The 15,217-nt window shown below is 44.8% G+C and overlaps 3 protein-coding genes across 8 annotated transcripts in view; 2 read left to right on the plus strand and 1 right to left on the minus strand.

Moving 5' to 3' along the window:
* Positions 1-4,750, minus strand: part of vti1a (vesicle transport through interaction with t-SNAREs 1A) — a 96,888-nt gene extending 92,138 nt beyond the window's left edge. For all 4 annotated transcript variants that reach the window (XM_068305157.1, XM_068305160.1, XM_068305156.1 and 1 more), the window contains exons 1-3: positions 4,580-4,750; positions 1,797-1,855; positions 1,027-1,137 (exon numbers count right to left, since the gene is read on the minus strand). In XM_068305157.1, the coding sequence (XP_068161258.1) occupies positions 1,027-1,137; positions 1,797-1,855; positions 4,580-4,673 (264 nt within the window). In that variant the 5' untranslated portion in view covers positions 4,674-4,750. The remainder of the gene's footprint in view (positions 1-1,026; positions 1,138-1,796; positions 1,856-4,579) is intronic.
* A 76-nt stretch (positions 4,751-4,826) lies between these two features.
* On the plus strand, positions 4,827-10,271 carry zdhhc6 (zinc finger DHHC-type palmitoyltransferase 6). Of its 3 annotated transcripts, none has more exons than XM_068305153.1 (11): positions 4,827-5,029; positions 5,712-6,253; positions 6,608-6,699; positions 6,846-7,005; positions 7,080-7,238; positions 7,826-7,879; positions 7,996-8,163; positions 8,250-8,291; positions 8,675-8,823; positions 8,935-8,981; positions 9,392-10,271. In XM_068305153.1, the coding sequence occupies exons 2-11, from the start codon at positions 5,987-5,989 to the stop codon at positions 9,490-9,492; spliced, it is 1,239 nt and encodes a 412-aa protein (XP_068161254.1). In that variant the 5' UTR covers positions 4,827-5,029; positions 5,712-5,986; the 3' UTR covers positions 9,493-10,271. The 3 variants fall into 3 exon arrangements, with proteins under 3 accessions (XP_068161254.1, XP_068161256.1, XP_068161255.1); XM_068305155.1 differs by having other exon boundaries at positions 4,828-5,029; positions 8,678-8,823; positions 9,392-10,268; XM_068305154.1 differs by having other exon boundaries at positions 5,029-5,072.
* Positions 10,272-10,464: 193 nt separating this feature from the next.
* Positions 10,465-15,021, plus strand: coasy (CoA synthase). The gene is made up of 10 exons (XM_068305152.1): positions 10,465-10,605; positions 11,287-12,010; positions 12,091-12,305; positions 12,569-12,700; positions 13,144-13,333; positions 13,504-13,568; positions 13,648-13,732; positions 13,838-13,935; positions 14,063-14,209; positions 14,300-15,021. Exons 1-10 carry the CDS (start codon positions 10,480-10,482, stop codon positions 14,384-14,386), a joined length of 1,869 nt encoding a protein of 622 aa, XP_068161253.1. The 5' UTR covers positions 10,465-10,479; the 3' UTR covers positions 14,387-15,021.
* Positions 15,022-15,217: the final 196 nt, after the last annotated feature.

Below are 15,217 nucleotides of genomic sequence, written 5' to 3' on the forward strand. Positions count from 1 at the left end.
GGGTGGGGTGGGGAGGGACGGGCCTTGATATCCACAGAAAGCACAACAAAGCTGCAGCTTTTTACATTAAAAAGAAAGAAGATGGCCTTTTTTCCCGTCTTTTGAGCGGAGTGTCATGTCCTCACCAGGCCTGTAGGAAGAGGAAGCTGAGCTGGGCTGCAGCGTTTGGCACATCTGAGGCTCGTCTGTGGGAGGGGTGGCTGGTTGGGTGGGTGGGGGCTGGAGCGCTTACCTTCTGAACACTTGCATCAGACTTACAGGAGACTCTGTTCACAGGATGTTCCCGTGTGAGGTGGGCGATCCCGGGCGCCACAACGCGCCACGCCCAGTGAGGAACGTTAAATTCATGTTTCACCGAAACGGAAACAAAATGAAACTCTCCAAGAACTCATTTTCAAGCTTGTTAAAGGTGTGATTATATATTTGGTTTTTTGTCACGTTCCAAATACAAGGATTTGTTTCACAGCCGGTTTTCATTTTAGACAAGAAAACAACAACAAATAACAACATAAAGATTTCACTTAAGGCAGCGGCCCCCAACCTTTTTGCTCCACGGATCCATTTAATGTCAGACAATATTCTCACTGACTGTCCTTTAAGGTGTGGTGGATAAATCCATCAAAATGAAACGATACGACCAGCAGGAAAACTGTTTTATTCAAATTATAATAATAAAGGTGAATCCAGTTTGTATCAACTTTATTAGCAGCGTCCTCATAACGTCACACCGACGTTTGTTTCTTGTCGGTTCTGCTAGCTTGGGGAATTTCGGTTTAGCGCTAATGTGTTCCGTGTTAGCGGCCGGAGCGGCCCCTTTAAGAAGGTAGTCATGTGACCGAGGCAAGCATCTCCACAAGCGTCAAGAGTGAGTCATAGACGGATGTGGAGGAGAGAATCCACTCATTTAAAACAACCAGATCATAATAGAAGTAAACAGACCGGAACCGACTGACCCACGGACCGGTACCGGTCCACTACCCAGAGGTTGGGGACCACTGACTTAAGATACTGGACTATAACACTTACAAACTCTTTCTCCAGCTTGTCGCCCTCCTGCTTGTAGCTCTTCAGCCGGCTGTTGTACATGGCCCGGCTCTGGATGGGGATCTCCCGCACCTCCAGGTCCATCTGCTCCAGCTGAAACCACAATTCAACAAACTCTCCTCACAATCATGAATGATTTAACACGTTTCACACAGGCTGAGGAATCACTTCCATGCTAACGCGTGGGTCCCCCCCCTCTCCTGGAACGATCAGATTCCTCTCACCATCAGCGCATTTTTATCCAAACTTTATGAAAGCAGCGACTTCAGCCGCATTAACGCTGAAACGATCCGGAGCTGATTGTCACCCGGCGGCGATGGAGGAGGGGTGTTCTGTAAATAAATGAAGACGGGAACACGGGGGCCCTTCATTCACAGACGATGTCAGCGTGAATGACGCCGGCGTGCGTCTGAGGCGGGAGGAAACTGATCACCGTGACATCACAAGGCGAACGCAACGCCGATTTGTCTCTGTCAGGTGACTCTGCTCGTTTTCAAACCTGCGTCGCGAAGACGTGAAGACTCCCCCCTCCAGATAATGGCTTGAAATGTGTCATAGGGGTGTCACTTAAAAGCACATTACCGGGGAGTAATCACGCGAGGAGGAAGCCTCCTTCTCCGCCACACACGCGTGTCGACGTGTCATGTCACCTCCAGGAGAACACAGGTGCTGTCGCCCCCCCCCCCCCCCCTTTGTACAAATTCATTATTTAGGAAATGGGAAGGGGAGAAAATTAGTGATCAAAGACGTACCAACTCTCTGACTTCTTCAAGCTGTTTGTCGACATTTAGAACCAGCTGCGTCTTCTCCTCTGAAAGGGAAAAAAAAACCAGCAACATATTGATCAGCAGACAGAGCAACGGCGCTTCGTGACAACAACCTGACTCCCCCCCCACAACGGGGGGAGGAGAGAGGGTGAGGAAAACAACACGCGAGGACACATTTGAAGATATATTTACACATTCTCTCTGCACCACCAGCTCACATTTGATGTGTCTTAGTTACCGCCGTCGACGAGGCCTTTGTTGGGACTCAAAGGGAAGGGAGGTGTCAGCTCCTGTTCAGAGCCCCCCCCTCTGAATGACTAACTACACCTCACCCCTGGATGCCCCCCCCCCCATCACCCACTGAAACTCATTGGGACTGGTGAGAGGTCTGCAGCAGCCCCCCAGGAGTTGTTATCAATTATTCAGTAACAGAAGAGGCGGGATTAGATTAGTTTAATCTCCTCCCTTCTTCCTCCACCGTCTGGGATGTAGATCCCAAGAAAGAAAATGACTCTGATCAAACTAAATTTGGAAGTCTAAGTGGTGTGATTTGAACTGATGGCGCTTCTGCTCCCCTTCAGGCTGTGAATATCTGAACTGATTAAATGATCCAGTCGTAATTCACAGGATTACACTCATCTAGGAGTCAGGAAATGTTTGTTTCACCTGGAAAAAAATGTCCAAATTTGACGATCAGTGACTGAAGAGCAGCGACGCCTCACAGAAGGCAAAGTTTTATTCTATTCTCATATAAATGTATGTGTAAACATCTGTAAATGCATCTGTTATGAATGCAGTCAAGGCCAGTTTTCTTTAAATGTCCTGGCTTTTATCAGCAGCTGTGCTCAGATGAAACAGAGAAACACAACCGCAATGACAAAAGGCCTCGGTCCGCATTAAAACGCAGGATGTCAAACCGCAGGTGAACAAATTGAGCCACTTGAGGTAGGAGGAGAGAAAACGCTTAATGAGAAAGGAGGGGAATTCAACTGTGAAGGATTCTGTCGGAGTCAGAACAAACTGAACAACGGCTTCTGGTTGCAGAGTGTTTACCGGCTTTGTACATATTCATATGGGTTTACTGCGACACAGTCAACAGATGGCGAGAGGAACAGCACAGGGCTGCCATGAGTCTCCGCTGATGCCAAATCCAAACCACAAACACTCAGGCGAGGTTTGGCGAGAGGCAGCGGCCTTTGAAAAAGCAACTGGTCTGGAGGAAGAGATGTACGCTCCAAGTCAGGGCTGGAAGCAGCATTTAGAGTCAATGCTAGAAAATAAACCACGAAGTTAAAGGAAACACAATTCAGACAGAACTGCATGGACTTAGTTCATTCTCTGGGGTGTCACGAAACAGAGAAACTCCAGTGTCATCATAAACTACAACCTTAAAAATCAGTAGAAGAACATTATTGAGTTTTAATGGAAAGATAACAGTCAGTCACTGTTAGAATTTTCTTTTTTCTTTAAGTGACATGTACACAGAAAACAGTGACACACTTCAGATCCCATACTCATACAAAGCAAATTCAGGGAATATGTAATGTTTTAATATATAATTTTTCAGGTTAAAAAATCCACTGAATTTTTAAAAATCAAGACCAGGCATGCAGCACATGTCTGATATTTTTACGTCCCCCTCCATGAGATTAACTGACATATTTATAACAGTAGTTCTGCAAAAACAACGTTTGACCTACTTAAATACGAACAAGTTGCCACGCTCACGAGAACAGAAACACAGCTGTGTGCTCCTGGATGAAACCCCCTCAGTGATGAGGTCTGCTTCAAATGTTTTCAAATGTGATGAATGAACAACAATGGAATCTCATCACGTTTCAGAGTTATAAAAGCAACAGACGGAAGACATAACAGGCTGGGAAAGCCACCATCTATGACAGACATTTTAATTGGGCTGTGTGTAATATGGTATTACTGCACCACAAGCAGCCACTTCATGGTTCTTTCACATGTGTAACCTAATTATAAAGATATACAAGAACAAGAACAGAAAGACATTTCTCAGCCCTGAAGATGTGCAAAGTATAACACATGAGTGTAAAATCAATCTTATCACCTTTATGTTTACACAAAGGATTGTGCTTATTATCAGTCAATCATCTAAAATTGGAGAGGTTGAAAAACACAAAGCCTTCCAAAAACAGATTCATCACTTAAACATATTCTATTAACTATCTGAAGGAATTCTGAATGGGACTCTTGAGATGTTTAAACCAGATTTATCATCTCCACTTCTCCCCTCTCCCCATCTGTGCATCACCTCAATAGAAAGGGCCAGGTCACATGGATGAAAAGGAGTCTGAACTCCACGCCAGCATATGGAGCAGCATAATTAATTGCAAATTCAATTAATTTATGTGACGTCAAACAATAGTCATCCACCCACTACGTTAGATGGGTCCAACAGCTTCTGCTGCCAGAAATAAGAAATGACTCTCAAAAGCACGCAAACCCCTAAACTAATGAGAACTATTAGGAAACATAATTATTTCCCAGTAAGTACAACGTAACACATGTGACACAAAAGTCAATTACCAGGCTATTGACTTTTCAAGCTAGGATGCGTCCTTTTACATAATAACATACGGTTTGAGTATTTATTAACATATATAATCAGTACATAATACGGTATGATGATTAAAAAGCAGATATTACTACTTATAGCTAACATACACGTCTGAGGAATATCAGCTAGCGTTAATTGGTAGCTAGCTCTAGCTCAGCGATTCCAGCTAATTAAGTCATACCTCCACTTAATTTGGGAATTCTTCCAATTTTGTTCGTAATTTCTGCTGTAATTGTCCCGAATTCCTGTTCGTAAGCTTCAAAATCTGAAGACATTTTGAGGTCTAAGTTGAAAAGAGCTAGCTTTCTGGTTGACAGCTCAGAATAATAAAAACAAGGATGGAGCGGGTGTCTTCCGGGTGTAGCAGTAAAATGTTCTCGGTCAGGAACTCCGTCACTTTTTTTTAGTACTGAAAATCTTTCCGCCGGCGGGTGTAAAATAATATTCACAATAATTTTTTTTCTCAGCTATGTATGAACAATTTTAACATCTGGGTGAGGTTTGAGTAATAAACTGTTTCTAATAATAAGCGTCTGTGATGATTTAAAGGTAAACCTGTCTTTTTGATACACCAACAAGAATGTCTCCCCCTGTAAACAGAAGAAATCAAAGGAAACAAGGAAGTAACCAGGTTGGTTGTTAGGGTGACGATTTTTTCTCCGTTCGTAAAAACTGTACGTTTACATTATACGATAGACGTTCTCCATATGTTATATCTACTATTATACTCTTTTTGACGATAGTACAGTAATCCAATTTTATATCAGCTCACGCTGGCGAACAAGGTATCGAACTAGCATGTTAGCTGCTACAACGTTAGCCTTCATGCTAATCAGAATCAATCATTTTCACTAATGTCTCATCATCTGTGTTGTCTGTTTCAGCAAAGCGGATAAAAATGTTCATTAATTATATCACGCGTTATGTTTCTACACATTTTGTGCATTATATACAGCAAGTGCCTGCTAGTTCTTGTTAGCTTCCCCGGTAAGTTCAGCTAATGTGTTCAGTAAGTTATGCAGCTCAGCATCCTGTGGATGTGGAACAAAACAAAGATCCACTCCAGCATCGTTAGCTCACTCACTTACATAAAGCACGAAACACTTTCATCCCTTTAAAGGTTTCCATGTTTGAGTTTTAGTACTTGTTGATGTGTAATTTTAAAGCTACACCTCGTCTGAGACATTGGGATATAATGAGCCAAGTTTCATCCTCATATAATGCTGCAGTCACTATAGTAGATATAATTGTATATTATTCTGGTGTTCAACAGGGTTTATTTGTGAATTTATTGAGGTGTCTCTGTCTCTTAGATGGGGAGGCCGAGTCCATCTCAAGGGTAGTGTGCCCCTAGGACCGGAAGGAGAGGATGCTGCTCTTTGCCGTCAAAGCAAGGAACACTGGGACACCGAGATCCCCAGTGACCCAAAACCAGGCCAGCTGCTGGGTGTTGAGAAGACGAGAAAAAACATGTGCATCCTCCACACTGCTGACTTTGCGACATAGTAGAGAAAAAAAGTAGCACATTGAAATTGGGTCCAATACATTTCAGGAAGTTCACTATTAGTGCTGACCTTGTGGAGACAAGATGAACTTCTTCTCCAGCTTCGTGACGTTTGAGAACCTCCATGAGGTTCGGAGACTGTGCCACTGGGGGCCAATCATAGCGCTGTCTGTCATTGCTATCTGCTCCACCATGGCGATGGTGGACTCCATTATCTGGTACTGGCCACTGGACACCACAGGAGGCAGCATTAACTTCATCATGCTCATCAACTGGACCGTCCTCATCCTTTATAATTACTTCAACGCTATGTTTGTCGGCCCTGGATACATCCCTCTGGGCTGGAAACCAGTAAGGATCCTTTAATATGTTCATTATGGTATAAACTATTGGTTCACAACCCCTGGGTCACACATCGGATTCAAGTTTATTTATTCATGTTAATATATTTAGAATAAATTTAGAAATATTTTGAATAAAATACATTTTTATGCTGGTGCTATCATTTTATGTTGCCTGTTTATCCACCACACCTTAAAGAAAGGTCCATGAAAATACATTCTGATGTTAAAGCGATCTGTGGCACAAAAAATGTATGTTGACTACTGGTATATAGAGAACCGAGTCAAACTATGAGTCGTTCAATTTAAACAATTTGAACAAAGACATTTAATCAAATATGATCTAATTTCTTTCTCACATCAGAAGGATCAGCCGGACGCCCAGTACCTGCAGTACTGCAGGGTGTGCCAAGGGTACAAGGCCCCCCGATCACACCACTGCCGCAAGTGTAACAGGTACTGTAGCTGCCTGTACTGTCAAAACAAGAGCATGGGGGGACGTAAGGGGGCGTTCATCTTTAGTGTTGATGTATTTTTCCAAAGATGCGGTCTGACTTGCAGGTAAGGTTGTCACTGTCCTCCTCTGCCTCCCCCTCCCTCAGGTGCGTGATGAAGATGGACCACCACTGCCCGTGGATCAACAACTGCTGCGGGCACCTGAACCACGCCTACTTCACCAGCTTCCTGCTGCTGGCTCCTCTGGGCTGCTCTCACGCCGCCATCATCTTCATCATGACCATGTACACGCAGCTGTATGAGAGGGTGAGTCGTCTCCACTGCTGTCTGCCGTCTGCGGCGCCGACAACTTCGTGTAACCCGACCGAACCTCCCTGCAGATATCGTTCGGCTGGAGCACCGTGAAGATCGACATGAGCGCCGTTCGTCAGTTCCAGCCCCTCATGCCCTTCAGCGTTCCTGCTTTTGCTGCCACACTCTTTGCCTTAGGTTTGGCCCTGGGTACCACCATCGCTGTCGGCATGCTTTTCTTCATACAGGTACATTATTCAAAATGACATTAAAGGTTATGGTGGTTGTGGGTTTAGCTGCTCCTCTTCTACCTGAACTTCTTGTGACGTCATCGTCATATGATTTTTATATCAGATGATGGCGTGGATGTAAAGGAAAAGTATTCTTCCACAAAACAACATGAGCTCAAATAACTGATGAAATTAATGGGATATGATTTTAAGCAAAGCAGCTTGTCTGTTAGCTCAGTTTTCATCAGAGAACAAAAGTAGAATATCGGTTGAATATCTGATCAGGATATCAGAATTCAGACCTGCTGCCATTTAAACACCTGATGATGTTTGTCAGTGCTGGTTTTATCACGTAAAGTCTGTTGATTGTGATGTTAACCTGACACTGATGTGAATTTAAATAAGAAACATTTGGGTCAAGTATAAAATAGTTGCTTTCTTACATCTCACTGTAGAGAAAATTAATATTTAATGATGTCTGTTGAAAATTCTACTGAATATTCATGTTTTTTATCTGGAGACATCGGTGAAAAAAATGAAAATATTATTCTAATTATATTAACTGTAATTTAACTCTGATAACAAACTAGTTTGTTCGTTTTCAGATGAAAGTCATCCTTCGAAACAAGACCTCGATCGAGTCATGGATCGAGGAAAAGGTCAGGGATTCTGAGCAGCGATTGTATTTGTGATGTTCTTGTAATAATTGTTCATTTATTAGCACTTCATTCCAATCTAGTCAGCCTGAATTGACCCCCCCCCTTGTTCCCACCAGGCCAAAGACAGAATACAGCACTACCAAACAGGGGAGACGTTCGTCTTCCCGTACGACCTCGGCAGCCGCTGGATCAACTTCAAACAAGTCTTCACGTGGTCGGGGACGCCCAGGGGGGACGGCCTGCAGTGGCCCGTCCACCCCCAGTGTCACCAGCACACCTTAACTGTAGGTGGAACACATCCTCGTGATACACGTCCTGTTAAACAATGACCGATCACACGGTTTTAACCTGTAGTGTCCTCTTCTGACAGATTGAGCAGCTGAAACAGAAAGCTGATAAACGAGTGAGGAGTGTAAGTACCTGCCAGACATCAACGTGTCACTCGTGTGTTCGTTCAGTCACAAACCAACGCATAAGAAAACATCAGATTGAGTTTTAACTGCTTTTCAGCAGCGTATGGATGTTGTCTTTTAGATTACACGTCCTGAATTGTACGTTCATGATCATTTTGTAAGAAGTTTTACAGAAAAATTGTATTTCTTTCAGTAGCTTAGCTGCTAGTGGCTAAAAACAAATCTGAATGCATGTACTGGAAGAAAACTGGAGACTCTAATATTATTGGTAATCAAATCAGATATTACAAATGCTAAATGAATGCTGCCCTGACATTGTGTGTCCCGTCCGGATTTTGCTGGGGGCAGTAGAATAACCAGACCTCTCATTTGTCTCGGTCAGCAGGTCCAGTACCGGGCCGTGGACGACTACAACGGTGCTTGCTGCCCTTTGAGCAAAGGAGTCCAGACTTTCTTCAGAACGCCGTGCACCGAGGAGCCCAGGATCCCCCTCAGCAAAGGAGACACCATCATGGCCACGCGCGGCACCAAGTGAGTTACTGCAGGAGAGGCGGTGGATCGACGGGTTCTTATCGTTTTACCGTCTGCCTGAGGGTTTATATTCAGTCCTCCAATAAAGAAGCCAAATGTTTTTCTCTTCAGGTGGTGGATGTACGGAGACAAAGTGTTGAACGGGGAGCAGATGAGAGGTGAGATGAGAGGCTTTTTACTGTGATTTGAATAAATTCACTGAAAATATATGTAATCAAAAGTCAAAGTCAGCTTTATTGTCAAATGTACCATATATGCACGACATACAGCACAGATGAAATTGCAGTCCTCTCTGACCCAAGGTAGACAGTACGATAGGCAGTACAACACAGACAGTACAACAGGCAGAACAACACAGGTAGTACAACACAGGCAGTACAACACAGGCAGTACATCAGACAGTACAGCACGAAGTATAAGACGAAACACAAAGGATGGTTAACGTCTCTATACTCTCTAATCTCATAGGGGAAGTGACATGTGCGCAGACCCTAAGTTGACGGGGGGAGGGAGAGATAATGGTAATGATGAAGTAATGTTGTCCTTTCTATTTTGTTTTCCCTTTCAGCGGGGGAGCGTGTGAGGGGATGGTTTCCAAGGCGGTGTGTGGAGAAGTGCCATTACGACACAGCTGCCAGCGATAGCACCAGCGATAAGAAAGTAAATTAGCAGTTTGACGAGGAATCATGTAGAGCAGTGGCGCTGAACTGTGTGTTCATAAATGTACATCCGCTGCAGATGTCGTGCCTAATGCTGCAGGCTCATCATCAAGAATTTTTATTTCACTATTCACAAAACGACCTTGTTTTTAAATCACCATTGCTTTCAAAATCTTTCCGAGCTCTCTGCTGTCCAACAGCGTCTTAAAACTGACTGTTCAAGAGTTCAGTCCGACTCTGCTGACCAAAAGTAAAACCCAGTCTTAATTTACCACCAGGCTTTAATGTGACTTTAACGTTTGAGTTTACGTGACTTTACTTGAATCATGTTGGTGTGAACTGTTTGCTAATTATGCAACGCCTCAGCCCAGGGCCTTGTCATGCAACTCTTTTTACAGTATGGAGATAACATTTCGTTTCTTTGTATTATTTTTGTAGAAACAAATCGTTGGCCTCAAAGTATAAAGTGAAAATTAAAAAAATATTCCCACAAGGGTGTTCTTTTGTCTGCTTTTGTGTTGCTTAGAATTCATGCAAACAAAATACGTGTACTGTAAGTACATTCAGTAAAATACATGCCTATGCAGAAATAGTGAACATTAATTAACTCCTAAAATATAAACTATGCTACTAGATACCAATATGTTGATATTTTGGTGAGTTGGCTGTAAAAATTCATAAACTTGGACTTTTGGTTTCTATACAGTATTTTAAATATCTGGTGCTGCAATTTTAAACTTCTTCCCTAATAAACACTTTCGTATGATTAGAGTATGTTGGGCTTTTATTGTGAAGGGCATGGAACCCGGAAGTATATACATTTGTTTCAGCCTACAGAACCTTTAAATATTTCACTATCTTCATACATATAGTAGAACCTTATTTACCTCTTCCTTGACGTTGTCACTTCAGTTCCGCCTAATAAACCTCCATCTGTCCTATAACTGGCTGCTGGGTGTTGTATTATCGACCAATCAGCTTGCACGAAGAGTGTCACATGACCGCTGTCAGGTCGATCATTTCCGCATCAGGAATTAGCAGGGGAGCAGAAATATGCCTTCAGTCGTGTGGAGGTTTACGCCGTGAACTTGACATCATTTCGCGTGAGATTTTCTCTGCACAGGTCAGTTAATACTGAAATAAATGTTTGTTTGTCTGCCGGACTGCTTTAAGGAGCCTTAACAATTATCCACAGTGTCATTAGTAATGCCCTCAACATTTTTATTTAATTTTAAATCTGATTTTTATAACGGTTGTAGAGCTACGTAGTGCAGCTAGCTAGGTGGCGACGCAGAAAAGTTTACCTCAACTGTTAGCTGTTTATGGAGTAAATAAAAATAAATAATAATAAAAAAAATATTCTCCTTGTTTCATGACCGCTAGTTTACTTCCGGTGTGTCCCCTTCTTTACAGCCGAGGGCTAACGTTAACTAGCCGGCGGCTAGTTACACTTTAACTAAGTTAAACGCTTCATAGAGTCGGTGCTGCCTTGGTTCATGTGTTTTCATGCTACTTCAAATAATAACAGTGATAATAACATGATAGTAAAGTAAATAACCTGTTTATCTGTACAGTACATCCATATAATAGAGCCCCTTGACCTACTGCAAATATCCGAGTAAAATCAAAGTATTGGGTAATTTCAGAAGCTGCATGCTAAAACAGTGTTAGCTCAGTTTCCTCATCCCTCCAAGAAAAAAATCTCTTCTTGACTTCCTGTTTGACTGTATTTAGCATAAGTGCCTTGTGATTGTTTACACAGATAAATTAAACGTTCTTTCTCCTCCTCCCCCCCCCCCCCCAGGCATCTCCTCACATCCAGCTGCAGCTCTCAGCTGTGTCCACCAGTGACATGTCTATGTTCAGCACAGGCATCCTGGTACTGACGTCCCCCCTCCACGCCCTCCCCTTACGCATCGCCCCAGTGCTCAGTTCGGCAGCGCAGCTCGTAGAGCGCACCCTTTACGTTCACCTCCACCCGGGGCTGAACCTCGGGAGCGGAAGCCCTCCTCGGCCCGTTTTCATTCCTCCAGCGGCGGACCTGTCCTCGTTCATAACCCGCCTTTACAGCAAGGCTTCAAATATATGCGCTCACCTGGATGTCCGTGTTCTGTTGACCAATGTTTGTGCTAATTCAGCCGCCTGCCTCCCAAACGGTCCCTTCCCCACGCCGCAATCCTTGTCTCACTCCCCAGAGGTGGTGCTCACAGACTTCCCACTGCATGACCCGGGTCAGTCCCATCAGGTTACACAGTGTCTGCAGATGTACATGGGCCACTGCTACGTCTGCAGCCCCAGCCTGAAGTCAGTGCTGCTGCACCCCCAGCTGACAGGGGTGCAGGAGGATAAGGAGGAAGGTGTGATGGATCCAGAGGAGAGAACTGAACCCTTGGAGACCTACAGTGACGTGGTGGTAGGGGGGACGTTTGACCGGCTCCACGGGGCCCACAAGATGCTGCTCAACATTTCATGCCTGCTCGCCAGCAAACGCTTCCTCATTGGCGTGTGTGACCAGATGATGCTGAAAAGTAAGTGGATAAAGAACATCTCTGATGATTTGTGAGGTGTAGCGATCCAACATCCGTCTTCTGCCCCCTCTCCAATGTAGAGAAAGTGCTGAAGGAGCTGATTGAGCCGTACTCTCTACGTGTCCAGAAGCTCCAGGAGTTCCTGCAGGACGTCAAGCCGTCGCTGCAGGTGGAGATCGTGCCCCTGGACGACCCCTTTGGCGTCTCTGTGGTCGACCCCTTGCTGCAGTGCATCGTGGTGAGCGAGGAGACCAGAAAGGGAGGCGAGGCCGTCAACAGGAAACGCCTGGAGAATGTGAGTTAGGGATTCACACGGGTTTGCATTACGATCATTAATATTGGAACAAGCAGCTGTTTGTGAAGGGAATCGTAGGAGAATCCAATTTTCTTGGGCAGAATTCCTCAAATTGAAGATTTAAATTGCCCCTGTGCAGTTTTTACCTCCTTAATGCTGCTCTGTCAGGGGCATTGACAGCTTTCCTGCACTTTTCTAGCTTTCCTCTCACTAAGCTTCACTTTTCAAACCCAAAACTCAAACATGTCTGCTTTCCAAATCAGGGCCTCCAGCCTCTGGTCGTCCACGTGATGCAGCTGCTGAAGGACGATCACCACACCATTCCAGAGGAGGAGAAGATCAGTTCCTCCAGTCTACGCTCACGTCTGCTGGGCACCCTCCTGACCCCGCCAAAGGTAGGTCACATTAAAGGGGAAGTCGTCGCTGCTGCGGTTCATGTTAGGTGGTGGTAATGTTGTGTTAAGGTGTGCATTCACACTTGATAATCCTGCAGCCTCTTGTTCAGTTCAACCGTTAAGTTAAAGTTCAATGGAATTTGAATTTCAAAGCAGCTCAGAAAAGTTAAGAGACGCTAATCATCAAACTGGCAAACCGGTCTGTAGAGGACTAGATATTGAAGTAACTGTTTAGCGGCCTGAAGTGTTTGTGATGAAAATAGATGGATTAGTTCTTACAGCTGATGGAAAGATGCAAATATTTGTGAACAGAGGGTTTTGGGACCTGATGAACTCCTGGGATCTTCAGTTGGGGAGGAAAGAACCTCTGACCCGGTTAAAGCTCGGTTCATGTCTGTTAATGTTTACTTCATCCATCCTGACCCCCGCCCCCCCTTCTCCAGGACTCCCCCCACCTCCCGCTCCTGCCTTACGTTATCGGCCTGACGGGGGGCAGTGGCAGCGGGAAAAGTTCCATCAGCCGACAGCTGGAGGCGCTGGGCGCGGTCCGGATCGACTGCGACCGGCTGGGTCACGAGGTCTACCTGCCCGACACGTCCGCCTACCGCCGGGTGCTGGAGGAGTTTGGGCAAGGTGAGGTGGCATGTGACCGCTGGGGGGGCAGGGCTAGGCTTAAATAATTAATTTATTGACTTAACTCCAGGTCAGGTCACAGTTTGACTCTCAGTCCTGATTGGGACACCTTTAAAATGTGATAAAATATATCGATCCAATCTGAAAGCAACACAAATCTTTTATTTCAGAACTCCTGAACCAAGACAGAACCATCAACAGACCTGCTCTAGGGAAGAAGGTGTTTGGAAACCAGGTAATACAAACATCTTATGACGTCATGATGTCACTTCCTGTCCACCGTCCTGTCCGCTCACTATTTACTGTTCACACAGGGGCGTTTAAAGGCTCTGACGGACATCGTGTGGCCTGAAATTGCAGCTCTGGTGAAGGGGAGGATCAGCCAAGCCAGAGAAGAAGGTCCGTGAGTCAGCTGTGTTCAGATCTGTTAATGCTCTGATCTGATTGGCTGAACCAGAGAACGTAAAGATGCTGAACCCTCGTGTTTGAATGGATTTCCTGCAGGTAAGCGGGTGTGTGTGTTGGACGCAGCGGTTCTCCTGCAGGCCGGCTGGACAGACATGGTCCACGAGGTCTGGGTCACCATCATCCCTGAGGAGGAGGTAATAAAACAAAGCTCTCAATCCTGTCTAGTCTGTATTTTCTGGTGTTTGATCAGTTTCTTTGTTTTATTCAAGAGTAAAACGTTTCTCCTGCTTCCTTTAACACCCGATCCAAACGTCCTCCCAGGCGGTGCTGAGGATTACGCAGCGAGACGGCATCGCCGCAGAAGACGCCGTGAAGCGGCTGCAGAGCCAGTGGTCCAATGCTAAGCTAGTAGAGCACGCTAATGTAGCGCTGAGCACGCTGTGGAAACCGGAGGTGACCCACAAACAGGTCGGACACGCCTCTCGTCATCTGAGCCCCTTGATTCAAGTTAAAAACCACTTTTTTGTGTTGATTATACTTTTTGTTTTTTAATTAAAGGTCCTGAAAGCGTGGAATCTGCTTCAGAAGAGGATCCAGCAGAGAGAGCAGGGTCACGCAAAGGTCACGACGTCCTCTCAGCTGTGACCCGTAGAGTGGCCGATCCACGGGAGGAAACACTGCCTTAGAAAGACGCGGGAGTCACGCTCACAAGACTCTGAACGTGTTTTTATTGTTTTAAGAAGCTTCGTCAAAAACGATCCCAAAAATATTAATAATAATCCAGAGGATTCAAGAGGAAGAGCCAGAGAATGTCACCTGACCTGGTTTGACCCAAAAAACAACCTGCCTTCAAGTGGAAACTGAGGAAATTCATCTTTTTCCATGACAACCTCCTGTTGCTCAAGCAATTAAATGATTAAGAAATTATATAACCTGACCGCCCGCAGGGTGAACGAGATAATCTAACTAATATAATTACTTACGATGTGGCCTCTGTTGGAAGAGGAGCAAGTAAGGGGGGGCGGAGCATGTGAGGGGGGCAGGTCCTGTCGGTGTGGAGTGACCAGTGAGGGACGAGGACGTGGGATGATGTGTTGGCATCGAGATATGTTCCAGTGTCGGTGTTTAAACTGGCGTTACTTGTTTTTGAGTTCATATCCCATAATGCTGCTTGTTAGCTTCAGCCACGCCTCTGACATCAGACATTCTAATGGTCGGTCGGTGAGGAAGTGTTATTTTTGCATGTCTGGAATGTTTAGAATAAATTGAACTCAATCTGAGCCACTCAGTGTCGTCTGTTTGAGGTTGTTTTCAGGCATTTAGTCTGGATTATCGCTGCTAACTTTAACGTGAAAGCGCTAGTTAGCTACACGTTAGCAGAGCTTTCTGCACATTTTTAGCACCTAAAGACAAATTTGGTTGATCTTCAGGTGCCTGGTCTCTTAATACAAATACATTTTTTGAATCTATCATGAA

Source organism: Antennarius striatus, chromosome 21 (genome assembly GCF_040054535.1).
Source record: "Antennarius striatus isolate MH-2024 chromosome 21, ASM4005453v1, whole genome shotgun sequence".
In the NCBI taxonomy this organism is placed as follows: domain Eukaryota; kingdom Metazoa; phylum Chordata; class Actinopteri; order Lophiiformes; family Antennariidae; genus Antennarius; species Antennarius striatus.

Coding starts and splice junctions, on each gene's coding strand:
- zdhhc6 (XM_068305153.1), top strand. CDS start 5,987: ATGAACTTCTTCTCCAGCTTCGTGACGTTTGAGAACCTCCATGAGGTT. Junction 6,700..6,845: donor CACTGCCGCAAGTGTAACAG/GTACTGTAGCTG, acceptor CCCCTCCCTCAG/GTGCGTGATGAAGATGGACC. Junction 7,006..7,079: donor ACACGCAGCTGTATGAGAGG/GTGAGTCGTCTC, acceptor ACCTCCCTGCAG/ATATCGTTCGGCTGGAGCAC.
- coasy (XM_068305152.1), top strand. CDS start 10,480: ATGACCGCTGTCAGGTCGATCATTTCCGCATCAGGAATTAGCAGGGGA. Junction 12,011..12,090: donor TGACCAGATGATGCTGAAAA/GTAAGTGGATAA, acceptor TCTCCAATGTAG/AGAAAGTGCTGAAGGAGCTG. Junction 13,569..13,647: donor AGAAGGTGTTTGGAAACCAG/GTAATACAAACA, acceptor CTGTTCACACAG/GGGCGTTTAAAGGCTCTGAC.